This window comes from Macrobrachium nipponense, chromosome 42 (genome assembly GCF_015104395.2).
Source record: "Macrobrachium nipponense isolate FS-2020 chromosome 42, ASM1510439v2, whole genome shotgun sequence".
In the NCBI taxonomy this organism is placed as follows: Eukaryota; Metazoa; Arthropoda; class Malacostraca; order Decapoda; family Palaemonidae; genus Macrobrachium; species Macrobrachium nipponense.
This window is the reverse complement of record NC_061103.1, coordinates 43328793-43350905: the sequence shown is the minus strand read 5'-3', so window position 1 is coordinate 43350905 and position 22113 is coordinate 43328793. Positions and strand designations below refer to the sequence as shown.

The 22113-nt window shown below is 34.5% G+C and overlaps 1 protein-coding gene across 1 annotated transcript in view; it reads right to left on the bottom strand.

The window, feature by feature from the left end:
* LOC135213155 (integrin alpha-PS2-like) overlaps positions 1-22113 on the bottom strand; it is a 215388-nt gene that overhangs the window by 44557 nt on the left and 148718 nt on the right. Inside the window, 3 exon segments of the mRNA XM_064247099.1 lie at positions 1568-1616; positions 2460-2521; positions 12689-12812. Of these exon segments, the coding sequence (XP_064103169.1) occupies positions 1568-1616; positions 2460-2521; positions 12689-12812 (235 nt within the window).

Below are 22113 nucleotides of genomic sequence, written 5' to 3'. Positions count from 1 at the left end.
ATAATAATAAGCATTCAGAAAGTATACAAATGGAAAAAGCCAAAGAGGCAATTATATAATGAATATATGGAGTGCAAAACAGATAATAAAAAAACAAGCAATGGTTCTAAAACAAAGAAAATCAAACTAATATTAACCTAAACACCACTGGCGAAGTGTAAATAAAAAAACAGAAAAAAATAAAAGAAAAAAGCGAGAATTACAAATATATAAAACTATAATTAAAATTCCATTTCCAACCGAGGACATAAAAACGTCAAAGTACTATATTTGAATTTTTTTTCCCAGCCGAGCAGGCGACTTTTATAAAAGTTCCTCAATCACTTCAGTCCATCATTCAGAAGGCACCACTTCCATCTATCTATATAACTGCTAAAACCACAACGCAAGGCGTTAACAACCCGACCCGATCCCGTTATGCAAATATTTTGGCTGCGCCAGAAGAAATAACCGAAAGTAGATCTAAGCGTCCTTTTTATCGCCTTATTGAGGCCCATCTCGTCTTTCGACAATTGCAGGGCAAACAGCCCCCCCAATATTAAACACTTTATTTTGGCAGCCTCGGCTAAGCCCAGTCTATTGGTTCCTCTCTAAACACGGGGCCAATATTGCTATCCTCTCTCTCCTCTCTCTTATCTCTCTCTCTCTCTCTCTCTCTCTCTCTCTCTCTCTCTCTCTCTCTCTCTCTCTCAAAATATTGATATAAGGATTCCCGGATGAAAGGTCGATATCAACAGGTCAATTTCGATACGAAACGGAAGTCATATGAACACTAATATTAGCTCTATTTTTTGTTTTTATATTTATTTTTTTTTGGGGGGAGGGCGGGGATCGTCAATGTTCACCTCGCGGATGTGATGTGTTCTGGAGATCTTGTCGCTAATGGCGTTGAAGAAGTTTCGTTTAAATGGTTCGCATGCGTATGTTGGCAAACATACACACGCGCAGTTACAAATATGTATCCCACCAACGTAGATATTTGTAAATATATCCATCTTGGGGGTGTTGTAAAATATATTTATAAAACTCCTCTCTAGCCTGCATTATTAATCTATTTCATCATATAAAATATATCATTCGCTATGGGAGTTATTAAATGGAAGGATAAAGTTATACGTAAAAATATGTTAAATACTGACCCATCTATTTTTTTCACATATCAGATTTTGTCATTAGGTATTATGTAAGCAATGCATCTTTGTGATCACTATACACACACACACACACACACACACACACACACACACATATATATATATATATATATATATATTATATATATATATATATATATATATATATATATATATATATATATATATACACGCCTTAACAGATTCTTAGTAAGCTTTTTGGGATGGGGTTGCAAGCCTCATAGGTAGCTACCACACTCCACCTAAGCTGCTAAAAATCAAGATCACCTAATTCCCTTCTCAGGTCGACAAAGGCACAACAGACTTTATAAACGCTTAACCTAACCTTTCCGCTTCTTGTGAAGGAGGAGACAAAAGATTTGCCTTTCTCTTTATATATTAAGTGTTAGAATACAAGTCATTTGCATAATTACCTTGCCAATAGAAGCTCCCGACGGCGCCAACGAAGAGCCCGTTGCCATCCTGCGAGGAAAGAAGGAAAATAAATGCAGTTAATACTTGATTGTCTGAAGGAAGAAATAGTATGATATTAATGTGAGGCTACAGACAATTGGGAAATTATTATAATGCCATTTTTGAAAGCTCTCCATTGGATACTTTGAAATACATAAGTATGTATGCATGTATGAATGATATATTAATGTATGTGTACGTGTCTTAGAAACTACCACTATTACAAATGAATTCTTATGAAAATAAATCTATAATAAAAAAAAGAATCCCTTGTACATATTAGCTACTTGATCCTTTATATGCTTCATCCATCACATAAAAAAAATCACCCTGTTTGTATGTTTGGTACTTTATATATATACTATATATATATATATATATATATATATATATATATATATATATATATATATATATATATCTATATATAGCTGAGGCTACTAAGAAACACCAGGATTTTGCTACTCAAATTGCAAACTAAAGCGCTATGTAATACTGGAGAAATAAATGTATGGCAAACATTACCCAATCTACTGATAACATAAGAAGCTCAAGAATTTCATGAAACGGGAATAGTATCTCAAAAATCCTGCAAAGTCACGACTTCACAATTCACCTCAGAAATAAAAAGCAAAAACAGATAAGGGACCATCTCAAAAATCCCACCCAGTTACAAAGAAACAATTTAAACCAGAAATAAAAAACAAAAACAAAAAACAGAGCAGTCAGATAACTGCAGACGACCTTGATCCTCGCAACGCCAGTTTTTTTTTTTCGACGATAAATCAATCTTATCACTTAATCCTCATTGATCTCACTAATAAATCTGAAGGGGAGGTAGGGACCACTCACCTTCGTCAAGGCTGTCCCAAAACCAGCTTGACAGGAACCTTGTCTGTGGTAGCCCCAGGAACCTGCCGGGGAGAGATAAAAAGAACATCAGTTAGCGCCCTGATACACAGAAGGTCTCTTTGTGATTTCACGGATATGTGTGTGTCTATAGCTTTTAACTGGTAGTGACTGATCTGTAACCTTAATTTTTTAATCTGCAAAAAAAAAAAAATTTTTTTTTTTTTAATCTGCAAAAAGTTTTTTCCTTTTTTTTTAATCTGCAAAAAGTTTTTATTTTTATCTATTTATTTTTTTAATTTTAAGTCAATGGGCCCTTGTGGTTGGGCTTGCTGCAATAATAATAAATTCTTCTGGTTCCGCATTGGAATCAGCTGGGAGCGAACTCGGGCTGCTACCGGACTGACAGGCCAGTAAGCAACCCACTCGTCCAATGAGGAACTATGTGACCTTCAATTAACATGCAATCATGACTCAAATAATTTCTCAAAATCATTTCACACACAAGCTTTCCATACCCTCTCGATCTTTCATTATTCACATACTACTTTCTAATTATTATTTTTTGTTATTTCCTCAGATTTCCTCTTCGGCGTTCTTTCTTTTTTGCAAGGACTACAACTTTCAACTTTCTCTTTTCTTTTTTACCTCATTACTCCCTTAGCCTGTTTATGAAAAAAGGTTATAAGATGTTAGTTGTTGTCAAAGATTTTACAACCTCATGTACACTCATCCCACACCTCCACAACCCCATTATCTTCTGCAAAAACATGGGTTCAGAACATTTCACCCATTCCAGGTGTGATCTCTATCTTTCTCTGTTGCTCTTTCACTTCACACACACACACACAATTTATGTATATATACATATATATATAATTCCATAGATTCACAATATAGCCCAAATGCTCTTCCAATCCCGAATATCCACAGTACCTCGATACAAAAAAATAAAAACACACTCATAAAATGGCCACAATTAATAATTAATAAATTTAAATACATTCAAATTCGAAACACTTACCCAGAAAGTAGAGAAGTTACGACGAGTGTCTACTAAACAAACAGAAGTAAGGATGCACAAACACTCCCTTACTTCTAAGCAGTACAGACATTGGGATACCACACACAGTGACTAAACATACCATGAACCAAATAGCTTCACATACACGCACAAACGTCCACACATACACAAACACACAAACATTTCCTTAATTCTAAGCAGTCGAGACAATGGAATACCACATAAAGTCACTATACTACATACCAAGAGTCACTGAGCTCGACAAAAAATACACACATACACACACAAACACATACACAAACACTCACAAACGGGACCTCTCTCTGTCGAGGTTTACGACAGATCGAACAAGGCCCGCAAACGATGTCCAACGTGAGATATGGGAGATAAGGGTGTCCAGCCACCCCCCCACCCCACCCCACCCAAAAGAAGAGAAAAAAAATCCCAAGGACTTATTTGGTGGGTATCACCCAAGTCCTACACACGCGAAACATCCGCGGAGGATGCCATACCCTACCGGAGAGAGAGAGAGAGAGAGAGAGTAGGATATACCGTTAACTCACTACTGGGTAACGGGAGCTAATGAGATTGTCATATTATATACTTGAGAAGTAATGACGGATTAAAAAAATTATCATTTTGGAAAAATTCCAAAGTTGACAGTTTAAGTTTTACTTCTCAAATGAATCCTAGTCCTTGTCTTATTTAGTTCAAGAATATATCTATATATATATATATATATATAGAATAGATATATATATATATATATATATATATATATAAATATATATATATAATACATATATATATATATATATATATATATATATATATATCTATATATATATATATATCTCCAACCAAAGGTTGGGAAGTAATGTTACTTTGAGGAGTCTATTATTTATCTATTCATTAATTTTATATATTTTTTTTTTACACTTTTGTTCATTTACATTTATCCGCTACCTGACATTTTCCAACTATATATATATATATATATATATATATATATATATATATATATATATACACATATATGATATGATATATATTATATATATAATATATGTATATATATATATATATATAGATATATATATATAGTATATATATATATATATATATATATATATGTATATATATATGATATATATATATATATGTATATCATAGTATATATATCATATATATATCTATATATTATATATATATATAATATATAATCATATGAGTAACAAATACGTAAATAAAGAAAATAAAAAATAAATTAGCATAACTCGAAAATACCTAAAAAGATTCACCAACAACGTTATGGAGCGAAAGTGATTGATCAGAGACGCGTCCTTCTCTAGTATACAAATCGTTCCCTCCTTAAAAAATGGAGTCTTAAAAAAAAATGGAAGCCGTCTCTTATCCTCTTCTTATCCTCGATCAATTCACAAATTTGAACGCGGACGCCAAAACGCTGATAGACCGATTAACACGGCCGGATTTGAATGACACTGCTATTTTTGGGTGAGGACGCCGTTAGGGATAGACAGACATTAGAAGGAGAGTGGAAGATAAAGGCTTCGAAGCGAAGCTTTTAATAATATCGTATACGAACGGTTACGCTTATATTGACCTCGTCGTGAATCTGGTATGGCGGGCTCGTTTCCCGCTACCGGACATCATGATTTCTTCAAAATACTTTGAAATTGCAACTCGAGGCTTTGTAGTGACAAGCGTATTCAAAAAAGAGCAAAGAATTTGAGATGTTAAGAGGACATTGTGGCTACTACAATTTCATATGTGTCTGGTGAAAATGACCAGTATATTAATATAGATATATATATATAATATATATATATATAGATAGACATATATATATATATATACATATATTTATATATATATACATATATATGTATATATATAAAACATATTCAATTCTGTACATATATAATACAAAATAAACATACATACACACACATTTATAGCTACTTTTATACATATATATATATATGCATATACATACATACATGTGTATATATATATATATATATATATATAGGATATATATATCTAGATAATAGATAGATACATAACATACATACATACAACATACATACATCATACATACATACATACATACATACATACATATATAGCCAACGCAATATCACTTACAACAAATCCCGAAATATTAACAAGCTATGAAATACATTTGCAAGCAACAACAACAACAAAAAATAGCAGATCTGACACCTATTAACAAAAGTACGACCTCCACAACAAAAGTGTGAAAATGACCGCACAAACAGAATACGAATAATCACAAACACCAGACGCTGAATAACTACATACCAGTGTAGGACCTAAAAAAAAAAAAAGCTTATACTACTTAACACAAACGAGCATCGCAGACTTCACAAACGACTACTCCGAAATGTGACACAAAAGATTCGACAACATACAGAACTCCACAACAAACACTGAATACCGAGCTATACCAATATCCTTGTTAATCCTACCGTTCCTTTCGGATTCCACTGCAGACGGGAAGAGAACAAAAATAAAACATTATAACTTGATGCTTTATATACATCTTAATTAAACGGCGCCATTCCTGTCAAAAAAATAGGCATAATTTTTACAAGCAAACACTCTACAGGTTAATGTGTTAGGTTACGTCATGCAATGTGCATTTATAGATCATTATCATCTACATAAGCAATTTAGGTTAGTTTAAAAAAAATTAATATTAGCTTCTAAGCAATCAGTAAATTTGGCACTATTGATCATGCAATGATAAATATTTCCTTCAGTAATTACATACCAATAATAAATGTATTATATAAAGAACGTACCTACTTAATTAATGCTAATAAATAAAAGAAAACTCATATTCCAGTACACCATAGTTCAATACCCTATAAGTAAAGGTACACACACACACACACACACACACACACACACACACACACACACACACATATATATATATATATATATATATATATATATATGTGTGTGTGTGTGTGTGTGTGTGTATGTATATATATATATATATATATATATATATATATATATATATATATAAAAGTATAAAAGGCCATTAAAATAGTCCTTAGCTTTAAACCAAAGTGTTTTAATGGGCCTTTTATAATTGAGACGTATCCTGTTTTAAGAGAAGAATCTATATAAACTCTTAATAACTTTGTAATCACAAATACAGCAATTGGTGAAAATAAGAACCCACAATAAAGTGAGAGATATGCATTAATATAAATATAACAAATTATGATTGACCAAGAGCCTGAATAAGCCCAAATTGGTACAAATCTCGAAGAAATGTTGAAAAATACTTTCCAGAGAGCCACAGGGAGCGAATACAAACACTCCCAGATAACTGAAAAAACCTAAAACATGAAGGACAATAATAATAAAAAAAACAGATCGATACAGGAGACCTAACGGTAGATACGAAAAGCAGGAACAAGTCCACAGAGAGAGAGAGAGAGAGAGAATTCCACAATCCATCAGGAGGACAGATCCACATTTACCAAGAACCGCAGCTGACGGCAGACGCAGGCCTTATGAGGAAGAGCCCTGGCCAGAGATCATCTATAAGCGTCAAGAGCCTTCTCTCTCTCTCTCTCTCTTCTCTCTCTCTCTCTCTCTCTCTCTCTCTCCAAGAGCCTCTTTGACCCCAAAACCGTCCAAACAACGGAGACTTAATATTGGAATCTGCTAAAGAGTCTACCAACAGAGTCTAATGTTGTCTTCTACCTTTGGAGTCTACCATTTGCGTCTACCTATGGAACTTACTATTGGAGTCTGCTAAAGAGTCTACCACTGGAGTCTACCAACAGTCTAACGTTGGGGTCTACCATTGGAGTCTGCTGAAGAGTCTACTATTGGAGTCTACCTTTGGAGTTTACTTCTGGAGCTTTCCAGTGTAGACTACCATTGGAGTCTACTATTGGGGTCTACCATTAGAGTCTATCACTGGAGTCTACTGTTGGGGTTTACTATTGGAGTCTATCAACGGAGTCTACTATTGGAGTCAACCACTGGAGTATACCATTAGAGTCTACTACTGGAGTCTACTAAGAGGCTATCTGATGCTTAAATGACATGCGTTATATACATCTATGCCTTATACGAACGAAGTCAGTCTGGTAAATGTACAGGTAGCTGCATATGAGATGTATATTACAGTTATTTATCACAAATTTGTTAATGAATCAACCTTCATAAATCCATAGACTTAATAAATAAGTTCCCACGTCATAAAAATAAATCCGTTAATGTCTGAGAACCCAACCAAAAGAAGTGAGGTAAACATAAACATGACAGCGATAAACAAATCAATAAAGTGTTGACGCAAATAAGCAGAGACTGATAAACAAACAAGAAAAATCGAGGGGACTTTAAGTAGCACTTTAGCCCCTCTTAAAACAGAATTTAATACCAACACGCACGAATTAACGAGAGACACTTCCTGTTTTGTGGTCCGTAGATGCTAGTTACCACTGACCTCATTCAATAGAAATAACTTTCAAAAGATACTTGTCAACAGAATCACTATATTTTTCACAATCTGTCACTATATTTTCAGGAGGCAATTTAATCTACCATCAGAATCTGTCTATATGCTTTCAGAAGGCAACTTGATCTAGTTACAATCTCTCAGTATATGTTCAGAAAGCAACTTGATCTACAATCACAATCTGCTAATATGTTTTCAGTAGGCAACTCTACAATCACAATCTCTAAATATGTTTTCAAAGGGCAACTTGATCTGCAATCACAATCTCTCACTATGTGTTCAGAAAGCGACTTGATCTACAATCACAATCTGCCTATATGTTTTCAAAGGGCAACCTGATTTACAATCACAACCTATCACTATGTGTTCTGAAAGCAACTTGATCTACAATCACAATCTGTAACTATGTTTTCAGAAGGCAACTTGATCTAGTTACAATCTCTCACTATGTGTTCAGAAAGCGATTTGATCTACAATCGCAATCTCAGTGATGTTGTGAACGTAAAAGGCAAGACTAATTGGCAAATGTAACAATACACAATATTTCTGACAGAGCGATACAGAAATACAGTAGGCGGGTACAGCAGATACAAAGAAACTGTAACAAGATCCTGTGATTAAATTTCTTCTTTTGTCAATTCAAAGACGAAAGGCAGACATTATTATTATTATTATTATTATTATTATTATTATTATTATTATTATTATTATTATTATTATTAATGCTATAATTTTTTATCACCTGCATCCAAATTGTGTGTGTTGCATTTTTTAGCTTCTCAAAAAGCCTTCTCCTTGAGAGAGAGAGAGAGAGAGAGAGAGAGAGAGAGAGAGAGAGAGAGAGAGATCATTATTATTAATAACACTATTATTATTATTATCATATAATCATCAGGTACAACATCCAAAGCTGCTTCTCAAAAATCCTTTCATCCTTCATCTTCTGAGAGAGAGAGGAGAGAGAGGAGAGAGAGAGAATTATTATTATTATCATTATTAACATTATTATTATTATTATTATCATCAGGTACAACATCCAAGGCAGCTTCTCAAAAACTCTCATCCATCTTCAGTGGCAGAGAGAGAGAGAGAGAGAGAGAGAGAGAGAGAGAGAGAGAGAGAGAGAGAGATAACCGGGCTCCTATGATGGAAAGGGGCAAAAGGAATTTTTTTTATTAATAAGCGAGGCGATCAGATGACAGTCAGGCGACGTTCCTCAGTCATCGCCAGTCCAATGACACCGTTCACGAGTTCCAATATCCACATATTGAGGCCGATTCATTCTCGCAGGAGAGAGAGAGAGAGAGAGAGAGAGAGAGAGAGAGAGAGAGAGAGAGAGAGAGAGATATTCATAAGGTTAAAGAATATTACTCCTTTTCAGAGTCTCTTCCACCTGAGAGAGAGAGAGCAAACCACCGCAATCTCAAATCAACGCTCGACATTTTTCATCGACTCCATCGCCTTTGAAAATAATCTCGTTTCTACACCCTCTCTCTCTCTCTCTCTCTCTTCTCTCTCTCTCTCTTTCTGTTGCGTCAGACCCGTCTATAGACGGGGCAAAATCCTACCCCACATAAAAGGTACGTCACACGGCAGTAATGAAACGATGTGGTGATAGCCACATCGGCAGAAAAGGTAATATAAACAGTAAACGCAGGAATCAGTAGCAGCTGGCGTGACTCTCTCTCTCTCTCTCTCTCTCTCTCTCTCTCTCTTAATCCCGATCTCTAGGTATTTATAACCTTGGCGCCTAGTTACGAAAGAGTATTTCACTAATCCTATATTTATCCTTAATCCCTCGAGATTTTTAAGGATTAACTCCTGATTTCCTTTGACCTGCATCCCCGAAGTATTTCATGGGGCGTGAATCCTGTTCTGTAGGCGTGATTTATAACCTCGAATCTCTCAATATTTACGTTTAAATTTCTCATCATTTATGTCTTAAATCTACCAATATTAAAATTTAAATCTTTCAATGTCTACGTTTAAATTTCTCAATATTAACGTTTTACATATGTTAATATTTACTTTTTAAATATCTCAATATTTACGTTTTAAATATCTTAATATTTACGTTTTAAATATCTCAATATTTTTCTTTTAAATCTCTCAACATTCACGTTTAAATGTCTCAATATTTACGTTTTAAATCTCTCAAATTTTAAGTTTAAATCTCTCAATATTTACGTTTTAAATCTCTCAAATTTTAAGTTTAAATCTCTCAATATTTACATTTAAATTCCTCAATATTTACGTTTTAAAATAAGCCTCGATTTAATGTAGTCATTTCTCTCCTCATTTATATCGAAATTTGCATCTGAGTCTTTAAAAAAAAATAAAAAACCTATAAGAATAGACAGTACGCCCGAAATATACCGTAAGAGGAAATGACTCGAATAATAATAATAACCCTTTTCGAGGGGGATGGGGGGTCGGGGGAGACACAAGCATTCTTGTCATTTCCGCCACATTCCTGAATGAAAATGACGGAAGGGAATGAATACTCTCCACCTTCCTATAATAATAATAATAATAATAATAATAATAATAATAATAATAATATAATAATAATAAATGTATTTTAGTGCAGCTCAGTGCTACATACAAATACAGGTTGAACGTACGTAATAGTACAAAATACATTTGCATGAGGTAAAGATACATTATCATAGGTCTAGCTCTAATAAAAATGACCTCTTAAGTCTCAATAAAAAGCACTTGCTGAAGCCTCTTAATCAAAAGGATTTAGTAAAGTCTCTCATCAAAAGGACTTAGTGAAGTCTCTAATAAAGAACACTTAATGAAGCCTGAAAAAAGGACTTCTGACGTTTCTAATAAAAAGGTCTTATTGAAGTCTCTAATAGGAAGGACTTACTGGAGTCTCATAAAAAGGATTTATGAGGTCTCTAACAGAAAGGACTTACTGAAGTTCTCTAATAGAAAGGATTACTGGAGTCTCCAAGGGATTTATTTTGAGGTCTCTAATAGAAAGGACTTACTGAAGTCCTTTAATAGAAAGGACTTACTGAAGTCTAATAAAAAGAACTTCTGAAGTCTCCAACAGAAAGGACTTACTGAAGTCTCTCATAGGAAGGACTTCTGAAGTCCTCTAACAGAAAGGATTTACTGAAGTCTAATAAAAAGTATTTCTGAAGCCTCTAACAGAAAGGACCTACTGATCTTACAGAAAGGACTCACTGAACCCATCTAACAGAAAGGACTTACTGAAGTCTTTACTGAAAAAGACTTACTGAAGTCCTCTAACAGAAAGGTCTTAGTGAAGTCTCTAATAAGGACTTACTGAAGTTTGTAATAAAAAGGACTTCTGAAGTCTCTAACAGAAAGGACTTACTGAAGTCCTCTAACAGAAAGGTCTTACTGAAGTCTTTAATATGAACTTACTAAAGTTTGCAATAAAAAGGACTTAATGAAGTCCTCAATAGAAAGGACTTACTGAATCACTGATAAAAAAAAAGGACTTACTGAATCACTGATAAAAAAAAAAAGGACTTCAGGATGTGGGTGAACCAAAATAAGTTAAAAGTGTGCCGACGATCAGAGAGACGCCAGTAGCAAACTAAGACTAAAGAGTAAGAAAAAAAACCTTTGCGCATATTCCATTGATGTAAGAATGACACCAACACCCCGAATACGGCAACGAACAACAAACAGGAACGAAAGTTTATTTGCTCAAGCCGAGTATAACACCTCAATGTAACATACAGTACACCTAAAACGCCAACAAACTCACACTCCTTAGTTGGAGACTAGCTCCCTAACAATGCTCCCCTAACAACATAACAAAGGAGATAGGATGCTTTCCGCTTCAATGTGTGAATACATCAGCGAAGGTCCTCATAAAGGAGAAAAAATAATGCTAAAAAAACTCATTGTTTTAACAGCTTCTTCCTGGTAATTGAATAGACAGGATGGAGATCGCGTTTCCGTGCCGAGTTTGCTCGTTGGAATTCGTGTCTCGCTCATTCTGCATGAGCGCTTTTATTTTTGGTTATATTTATGTTAACAACAAAAGAAAGGAGGAACTGAACGTATTTGACTAACTTAGCTACATTAAACGTGCTTATTACGGCATTCAAATGTGAAAGAGAATGAGATTGCCAAGCTCCGGTCTATTGCACATGCATAAGGCCTAACGTATCCAGGCACAATTTTAAAAATTGCAGCTTGAACAGCGAAGATTTCACTCTAAACAAAAACATGCCTTGCTAAAGTACCTTATTTCTAGGTATTAAAACCTTAAAAAAAACTTTATTAATTAAACCGCATGCCAGTAAACATGCACTTAAGTCCAGTCTATGTTTACCCATTTCTTCGTATTAAAGCCTTAAAAAAAACTATTAACTAAACCGCATGCCAGTAAACATGCACATAAGCCTAGTCTATGTTTAGTCTACGCATTTCTACGTATTAAAACCTTAAAAAAAACCTTTATTAATTAAACCGCATGCCAGTAATCATGCACATAAGCCTAGTTTTCCTCGGAAAACCACATAAAAAGTTCCCTCAATCAGCAGAGATCTGCTCCCCTCGAGCGCAAAACCCGCCTTCACGCGTTCATGCGCATGCGTGTCATTTAAATTTTTGCGCATGCGCAGACGGAAAAAAAAAAAAAAAAAAAAAAAAAAAGAGGCCGACTAGCTCGACTCGACTTACTTGTCATACAAGGAGAGTACATTTGGTAAGCCTGGCTGTCCCTGCCAGTGCTAATGAAGCAATTCCCAACCGGTTCTCGGCGATTTTTCTTGACGCTGAACCAGACGTAACGCGGAGCGCAGGCCTGAAAAGGACAATCAGAATGTTAAGTCAGGAAACAGAGGGGGAAAAGTTTATATATAATTTGTGCACACTGTATGCGGTATTGTGTGTGAGAGATAGAAAATATATGTATTTATGTACGTATATGATTTCAGCTCAGTTAATTCTAGTTTATATATAATTTGTGCATACTGTATGCGGTATTGTGTGTGTGAGAGAGAGAATGAGATAGAGAGTATATGTATTTATATACGTATATGATTTCATTTCCGTTAACAGCGTAAAATTGAAAGAACGCAAACAGTTAAAAACAAAAACAAATTGATAATAACTGACAGGTTAAAACTATGCAAAAGCAAGGATCATCCTTTAATGAATAGTTTTATTCTCCAAGACATAGTAAAAGTATGATAAATCACAATATATTAATAATTATAAAAACGTTGAAATAATACCAATAACGTCTGTGTATGTAAATAATTTTATCATTTACGTCGTAACCATAAGACCAATAGAATGATTAATATTGATATAGGTTTTGAGCATTTTTTATAATAATGCATAAAGCATATGGTTTCTTTTGTAAATTCACACACGGGGAAACAATTTTAATAAACTTATAATACGAGAACTATATCAGATTCTGTCCATAGAATGTCAATGAAATAAACTTGAACTACAAATTCAAAACAGAGTATAAGTTAAATAAAAAAATGAATATGCAAGAAAATAAACATATTTAAGGATTATTCATTTATTTAATTATTAAATAAACACGTTTAAGGATTATTAATTTACTTACTTATTAGATAAACACATTTACGGATTATTCATTTATTTACTTACTAAATAGAGGCTTACAAATAAATGAAAATACAAAATATATAGGAATACAGAAGTAGCCATAGAACTTACAAAATAGCAAATATGGGAACCTACACCACACTATACAGACAGAACCAACACAGGTCTCTCTCTCTCTCTCTCTCTTCCCAACAGGTTCCAAAGCATCTATTGTTACAGTCTTCCAGCGGCAAGTTAATATTGTTTTTCAATGACGGTATTACGAAGTGGTTTGGCATGACTCACCAAAGCCAGTTTTTAGTTTTTGGTTTTTTTGTATCAGGGAAATTTTGTTTACTGACTCGCGAGTATGACAAAGACACACACTCTCTCTCTCTCTTTTAACACTAGAATGAAAAAGGCTTAATAAATATATCATTATTATTACTATTATACTCTTTTTTTTTATTATACAAATATGAGCGTGGAAATGTACTATATATATTTTTATTTTACTTTTATATATAATAACAATAATTATTATTATCAAACTCTCTCTCTCTCTCTCTCTCTCAAAAACCATAAATAAGAGCGAGAACAATATTTCATTATTATTATTATTATTATTATTCACTTCTCCATCAAACTACCTCACTCCATCTTTCAATGGCCACTCCCCCACCTACCCCACCCACCCCCACGACACGACTCACTCTCCACCATGCACCGGGGACACCCACCCACCTAACCATCTCCCTCCCACCCTCCCAAAACTCCACCATTCCCCCACCCCTCCCGCCCCACCAAACCACCGCATGGACGCCACGCCGTGCTGCTGGCATATGACGCACGGAGCAGGAGCGCTGCCTATATTATACCACGTATCGCACACCTTTTGGTCTACATAAACACAACGAGGACCTTTTATGTAGATGCTTAATCCCTGTTGATGTATTTATGAGGTCTTTTCTGATGTGTATACCCCCTAACCTGCCCCCAGGCCCCCTCCCTCTTCGCCCCCCCCCCCCCAAGAAGCCTGGGATGCTCGAATAATGGTAATCCTTATCAATGTTGCTTGTGTGTGTGTAACACAACCTTGTAAGGGGCTATATTGAATGTTTGGGGGACGGGGGTAGGGTGTAGAAAAGAGAGAGAGAGAGAGAGAGAGAGAATGTCATCACTGCCTTATTTGACATGGCTAGGAGTGACATCAGACTTGTAATAATAATAATAATAGTACTAACCCAATATTCATCAATACAAGTTGTAATAACCTTAAGTGAGTTACTATAACGGTTTGTTTTTTAAATACACACACACAAATATATATATATATATATATATATATATATTATATATATATATACCTACAATTCCAAAACACAAAACCTACTTCACAAACATTGTATATACAAATTACTCTCCTCTACGCGTACCGACTTCAATAAAAACTCGTTAAGTGCGTATTGCGTATATCAGATAATATGACCTTTCCTTTAAGAAAAACTTAAAAAAACCTTCCCAGTTTCTTAATCTTTTAATTAAGACAATCCGCGTCTGTTCATCTTATTCCCACTTCGTATCGTTGCTTTATCTGGAGTCATCTTTTTCTTTCTCCAATTAGGGCCAATTTTTCTTAATCAAGAAACCTCTGTTAGTTCTCTCTCTCTCTCTCTCTCTCTCTCTCTCTCTCTCTCTCTCTCTCTCTCTCTCAGTTATTTTAGAGGCGAATTTTAATCGTGGTTGTTGAAATTAGGTTAATAATTTATTTTTCTGTTGGCGCTAATAAGTTAGATTGTGAATTTCTCTCTCTCTCTCTCTCTCTCTCTCTCCCCTAAATTGCTTCGTAATAAAAATGTTGGTTTCATTTTACGAACAATTGACGATAATTGAGCATTTTTCTCCATGTAGGACATTGTCTCTCACTCTCTCTCAAATGGAGGAATTAAAGATAATAATTTTGTAGCACATTCTCTCTCTCTCTCTCTCGTAAGTAGCCATCTTGCTTGGTGAGTCGTACCCGCGTGAAGTCAGATTAATCAACAGATATCACAAGTTTAACATACGACTAGAATTTGAGAAATATCTAGAAGTGTTCGTGAACTATCGGTGATAAGATTAGTGTGAAAATAGTAGGATAAAGCGTCTTCTAAGTTAGTTTATCAAGTGTAATACTATAAATCAGAACAAGATGGCAGTAAGTTCCAACTGCGGGAAGAGGTGGCGTAATTTGGCGTGTCTAGCAGATTCGCAATACGATGAGGTAGCAGGAAGGGAACTGGCATTTCTCATCTATGAAATCAGCAACAGTCCTAACCAAAAAGATACAAAAGCATTCATAGATATATTAGAAGGATATAATCCTTCAAACTGGAACAAATCTAATGAAAATATCTTGAAAATAATTGAAGAAGTTCCAAATAAAATCCAAGTGGTCAAGAGACTCATAAAGAAAATATACATAAACCAACATATTCCGACAAAGAAAATGAATAAGGTGAATCTTGTGAATATCCTAATTGATGCATTAGGAAAAAGAATGCCAAAAGCATGCAAACTGTGTAAGGTTTGGTATAGCATAGTCAATCCACAAAACCTAATCAGAAAATGTGCTGCATGCAACATTCCGACCCATCCACAGTGTGCTGAGGTAATACAAGATTTGAGAAAAGATACAAGAATTTTTTGTTCAACATGTCTATCATGGATAGACAATGTTATTAAATCAAGATTGAATGTACAAATAGTTGAGGATGAAGAAGGAAGAGGAAGAGGAAGAAGAAGAAGAAAAAGAAGAAGAGGAAAACGGAAGAGAAGTAACAAAAATGAAATGACAGAAAAAAATAAGGAAAACAAAGAACAAGATAAAAGTATGGATGCAGAGATACTCATTGATACTACATATGAGGCAATAAAGCAGCATACCTACGAAGAAATAAATTACGATATGACAACAGAAAAGCAAATCCCGAAGAGGCTCTACCCAGATCTATACAATGACGGGAAAGAGGAAAATATAGACAAGAAAGACAAAATCTGCAACCTTTTGAAAAGAGGGAATTGCAGATTTGGAGAAAGATGTTACTACAAACATCCTAAGATATGTCAAAACTATGAAATATATGGTAAAGTGTGCATACTTAGATGGATATTGGGGATGATTGCAGAGATCTGCATCCAAAAATATGTAAAAACCTAAAAGAAGGAAAAGGATGTAAGTTCGACAAAAAATGCAAATATATGCACCCTGTAGCCATGAATCATAATCAAATAAATAACCAACCAAGTAATAAAATCCAAAATAAGAAAGAAACAAATAAAGAGAGAAATCAAGAATATCAGGTAAAAGAGAAAAGCAAACCACCAATGAGATATGCAGAGGTGTCAGCAAAAAATTTCAAAGCATCAGCTCCGAAATTCTACTCAAGAGATAATAACTGTATTTATTATGCAAGAGGATATTGCAGAAACGGAGAAAATTGCAGATTCAGACACAAAATGAATAATTATGAATGGAAGGAAGATCAAATATTATGGAAAAAAAAGTTGGATTTTTTAATGTCAGAATTTCTGGAAATGAAAAAAAGAACAACATACCAGAACAGGAAAGAGACATGGGAAAATCCTTATTACTACCAGTATTAAATGAAGGAGAAAACACGCAAACCATCATAGTGATGAATGCGCAGGGTTTAGTTACGAGTAACTCAAAAAGAAAAATAGAGTACTTAGAAGAACTAACCAAATGAAAAGAAAATAGATATAATGAATATAAGGTGAAACCTGGTATTCCCAAGAGACTGGGAAGGATGATCAAATAAAAGGGTTCCAAACTTATAGATCAGATAGAAAAAATAGGAATCAAGGAGGAACCGCAATATATGGGAAAGACAAAAAACAAGGAAAAAATATATGAGAAATATAGTAACTCAGAATGTGAACTAATAGCGGTAGAATTTGAATCTGAAAAATTGATGAACATAGTAATATATAGACCTCCTAATACTAAAGAGTTTGACTTAATAATTGAAAAAAAATTGGATGATATATGTAGAAATCACAAGGACTGGACTATTCTCCTATCTGGTGACTTCAACTTTCCTTTCGTAGAATGGAAAGAACGAATAGGAGATTGTGGTTGTACTTATACATATAAAAAAGAGAGTAATAGTAGTGCAGAAGATAAGAGGCAATTGAAAAGCTATTAGATATGCTACTAGAATACAACATTCAACAAATAAATCACCTGCCAACAAGAAAGGAAAATACTTTAGACCTAGTATTTGTGAACGAGATGAATTATGTTAAAGAAATAATAGTTTATAATGCGAATATTTCAGACCATAATGTCATAGAATTAACAGTTCATTCCAAAGCAAGTGAAAATAGAGATAAGCAAGAAATGAAAAGAAAAAGTGGGAAGGATATGGAAAATACAACTTCTACAGTAAAAATATAAAAATGGTCAGAAATTAATGAAGAATTAAACAAAGATTGGGATAACATTTTCGTAAGTGATGACATAAGGGTAAATACGGTAGATATTAATAAAAATATTGGAGAAAATAGTGGAAAAATATATACCGAAGAAGAAAAGTAAACATCATTCATGCATACCAAGAGACAGAAGGATCTTGTTCCAGAAAATCAGAAAGTGGAAAAAAGGTCTTGCAAAAGAAAAAAATGCATGGAAAGTTATAGAACTAAAAAGTAAGATAGAAAATGCAGAACAAAAGATTATACAATCAAAGAAAATGAAAAACGGGACTTGGAAGAAAAAACCCTATTAAATATCAAGCAAAACCCCAAGCTATTATACTCATATGCGAAGAAGATGAATAAAAGAAGAATAGAAATAGGCCCTCTGAGAATTGAAGGGAGATTAACGAATGAAAAAAGGAAATTTGCAACATACTGGCAGAACGATATAAGTGAGAATTCACCCCTAGAATAGATAATGAAGATAATGATATAGAAGTAAGGGATGAAAATAGTGAATATTTAGCTGACATAGATATTAATGAAGCTGATATTGTGCAGGCTATTAAATGAAATTAAAAATGGAGCTGCTGCAGGGCCTGATGGAATTCCTGCTATTTTGTTAAAGAAAGTAGTTCATTCTATCGCAAAGCCACTTGCAATATTATTAAGACAAAGTGTAGATACAGGCAAGATTTATGATGAGCACAAAATTAGCATATATTACCCCTACTTTCAAAAGTGGATCAAGACTAGAGGCAAGTATTATAGGCCTGTGAGTCTAACATCACATATTATGAAAGTGTATGAAAGGGTAATGAAGAAAATATTATGAAACATTTAATAAAAATAATTTGTTTAATAAAGGACAACATGGTTTTCGTACCCGGAAAAAGTACACAAACCCAACTGTTAGTCCACCGTGAGAACATATTCAAAAATATGAAAAGCGGAAATGAAACAGATGTGGTTTATTTAGACTTGCAAAAGCTTTTGATAAAGTAGACCATAATATATTAGCGAAGAAAATTAGAAAACACAATATCGTGGATAAAGTAGGAAGATGGTTAAAAGAATTTTTACACAACAGAAAACAGATAGTTATTGCAAACGACGAGAAATCGGATGAAGTCAAGGTAATATCCGGTGTGCCGCAAGGTACGGTGTAGCTGCAATACTGTTTGTTATTATGATTGAAGACATAGACAATAATGTGAAGGATTCGGTAGTGAGTAGTTTCGCAGATGACACAAGAATAAGTAGAGAAATTACTTGTGATGAAGATAGGAACGCTCTACAAAGAGACCTTAACAAAGTATATGATTGGGCAGAGGTAAAATAAGGATGGTATTTAACTCTGATAAATTTGAATCAATAATTATGGAGACAGAGAAAGAAAGCTATATGCATATAAGGGACCTAATAATGAGACCATCACAAATAAGGAAGCAGTTAAAGACCTTGGTGTGATGATGAATAGGAACATGTTATGCAATGATCAAATAGCAACTCTGTTGGCAAAATGTAAAGCAAAAATGGGAATGTTGTTACGGCACTTCAAAACAAGAAAAGCTGAACACATGATTATGCTTTATAAAACATATGTTCGTAGTCCACTTGAATATTGCAATATGATATGGTACCCACACTATCAAAAGGATATTGCACAAATAGAGAGTGTACAAAGGTCCTTTACAGCTAGAATAGAAGAAGTTAAGGACCTAGACTACTGGAAAGACTACAATTTCCTTAAAATTAATATAAGTCCTAGAAAGGAGAAGAGAACGCTACATGATAATTCAGGCATGGAAACAGATAGAAGGAATAGCAGAAAATATCATGGAACTAAAAATATCAGAAAGAGCAAGCAGAGGTAGATTAATAGTGCCCAAAACTATACCAGGAAAAATAAGGAAAGCACACAGGACATTAATCCACTACGCACCAGCATCGATAATGCAGCGTCTATTCAATGCGTTGCCAGCTCATCTGAGGAATATATCAGGAGTGAGCGTAGATGTGTTTAAGAATAAGCTCGACAAATATCTAAACTGCATCCCAGACCATCCAAGATTGGAAGATGCAAAATATACCGGAAGATGTACTAGCAACTCTCTGGTAGACATTAGAGGTGCCTCACACTGAGGGACCTGGGGCAACCCGAACAAGATGTAAGGTAAGGTCTGTAAGGTCTCTCTCTCTCTCTCTCTCTCTCCTTCCCCCAGCCGGTCTATTCAGACCCATAGAAGCCAATAAACAAACAAATTACCTGAAGAAGAAAAAGAAGAAGAAGAAAAAGAACAGGATGAAAAATAAGGAGATAAGGAAGAAGTTGGGGTGAGAGGGTTGAGTGGAGGAAAGGGACCCCCCCCCCCAATTCCCCAAGGGGCGTCATCACTTGTCAAACCTTAAATTCACAAGTCAAAACAAAGTCGGGAAGGGGAAGCGAAAGAGAGGAAACGGGAGAGAGAGAGAGAGAGAGAGAGAGAGAGAGAGAGAGAGAAGAGGAGGAAAGACGCGGTAACAAACGCCCGTGACCGTGAGTGCCCTGGGCATATACAAAGATCAGCAGGGGATAGTGTGAATACCCACAATCATGTCGCTATTATGCGTCGTTATTTTGTTGGTATAGTTTCATTATTATTATTATTACTATTATTATTATTATTAAATATAGCACAATATTGTTATTTAACCGTCGTGAATTAAAATTTCACAATTATCCAAATATTTATTTATGTAACTTTCATATTATTATTATTATTATTATTAAAAATTCACACTACCGTGATTAAATTGTAATAAAAAAAATCGACAATTATATCAATAAAACTGTATTAAAACGTAACTTCTACATCAATACAACTTATTATTATTATTATTATTATTATTATTATTATTATTATTATTGTTGTTGTTGTTGTTGTAATGCTCGTCGACTAATGGAGAAATGGAATCCATCGCAGTAAGCTGATTTACGGCAAATTTTATCAAGAGAGATTATCTAAGTAATGAAATACATGGAAAGATGCTCTAAATAATAAAATGTAACCATGCAATGTTGGATTACTATATTCCATTACCTAGAAATACTGAAAATATAAGTAATAAAATATAATGAAAGATAATACAATTAATGGAATATAATGAAAGATTTCCTACGTAATATAATGTAACCCAATCGAAACAATTTTGAATTATATTTCATTACCCAGAAATACTAAATAAAACAAGAGGGGCGATCTAAATCTTATTAAAATGAGAACATTTCATTTTGAGATCTATTCCAAGATATTCCATCCTGTCCTGAAATTCCAAGGCTGCCCCCAAAGCACCTCTCGTCTCTAAATAGATCTTTCACCTACTTCTGCCCCCGATCCGCAGACCTCGTAGCCCCCTAATCTTTTAACGTGTCATCGCTGGCACCACCTTATTCCGGCCACACAGCAGCTGATGGCCAGGGCGTGTGCTGGCGGAAAGAGGTTAATAGGGAGGAAAAGGCCGCCCGCGGGAATGTTGTCCAAACAAGTCGGCGTCCATTTCTTCCGCCGTAGGGAAACCGCAGTTGAATAAACACGATTTTCCCGGTTCCCGGGCGTCTCTCTCTCTCCTGCCACCGCTAGTTCCCGCAGAGGTCCCCACGACTATACCCAAAATCCATACCCATGGCTGCAGCTATATCAATAATAATAATAAGGAGCAGTTCAAGGACTCATGCAGAAGGGCGTGACAATTAGAAACAGCGCACGTAGTGAGGAAAGTGATGGACTCCTTAAGGAGGCAGGATGCGACCCGGAATCCCACACTATAAATACCACCCAGTCGAATAGGGTGACTGAGACAACAACAACAACAACAACAATAATAATACCTTTTATTTCGCCTTTTTTATTTCGGGTGGCGGCCACATACAGAGATAATGACAATTTGGATACACGGGATAAGAAGTTATGTTAATAATAAAAAGCTCAAACCTTCAGTTACTTAGAATAATAATAATAATAATAATAATAATAATAATAATAATAATAATAATAATAATAATAATTAATAATTTCACG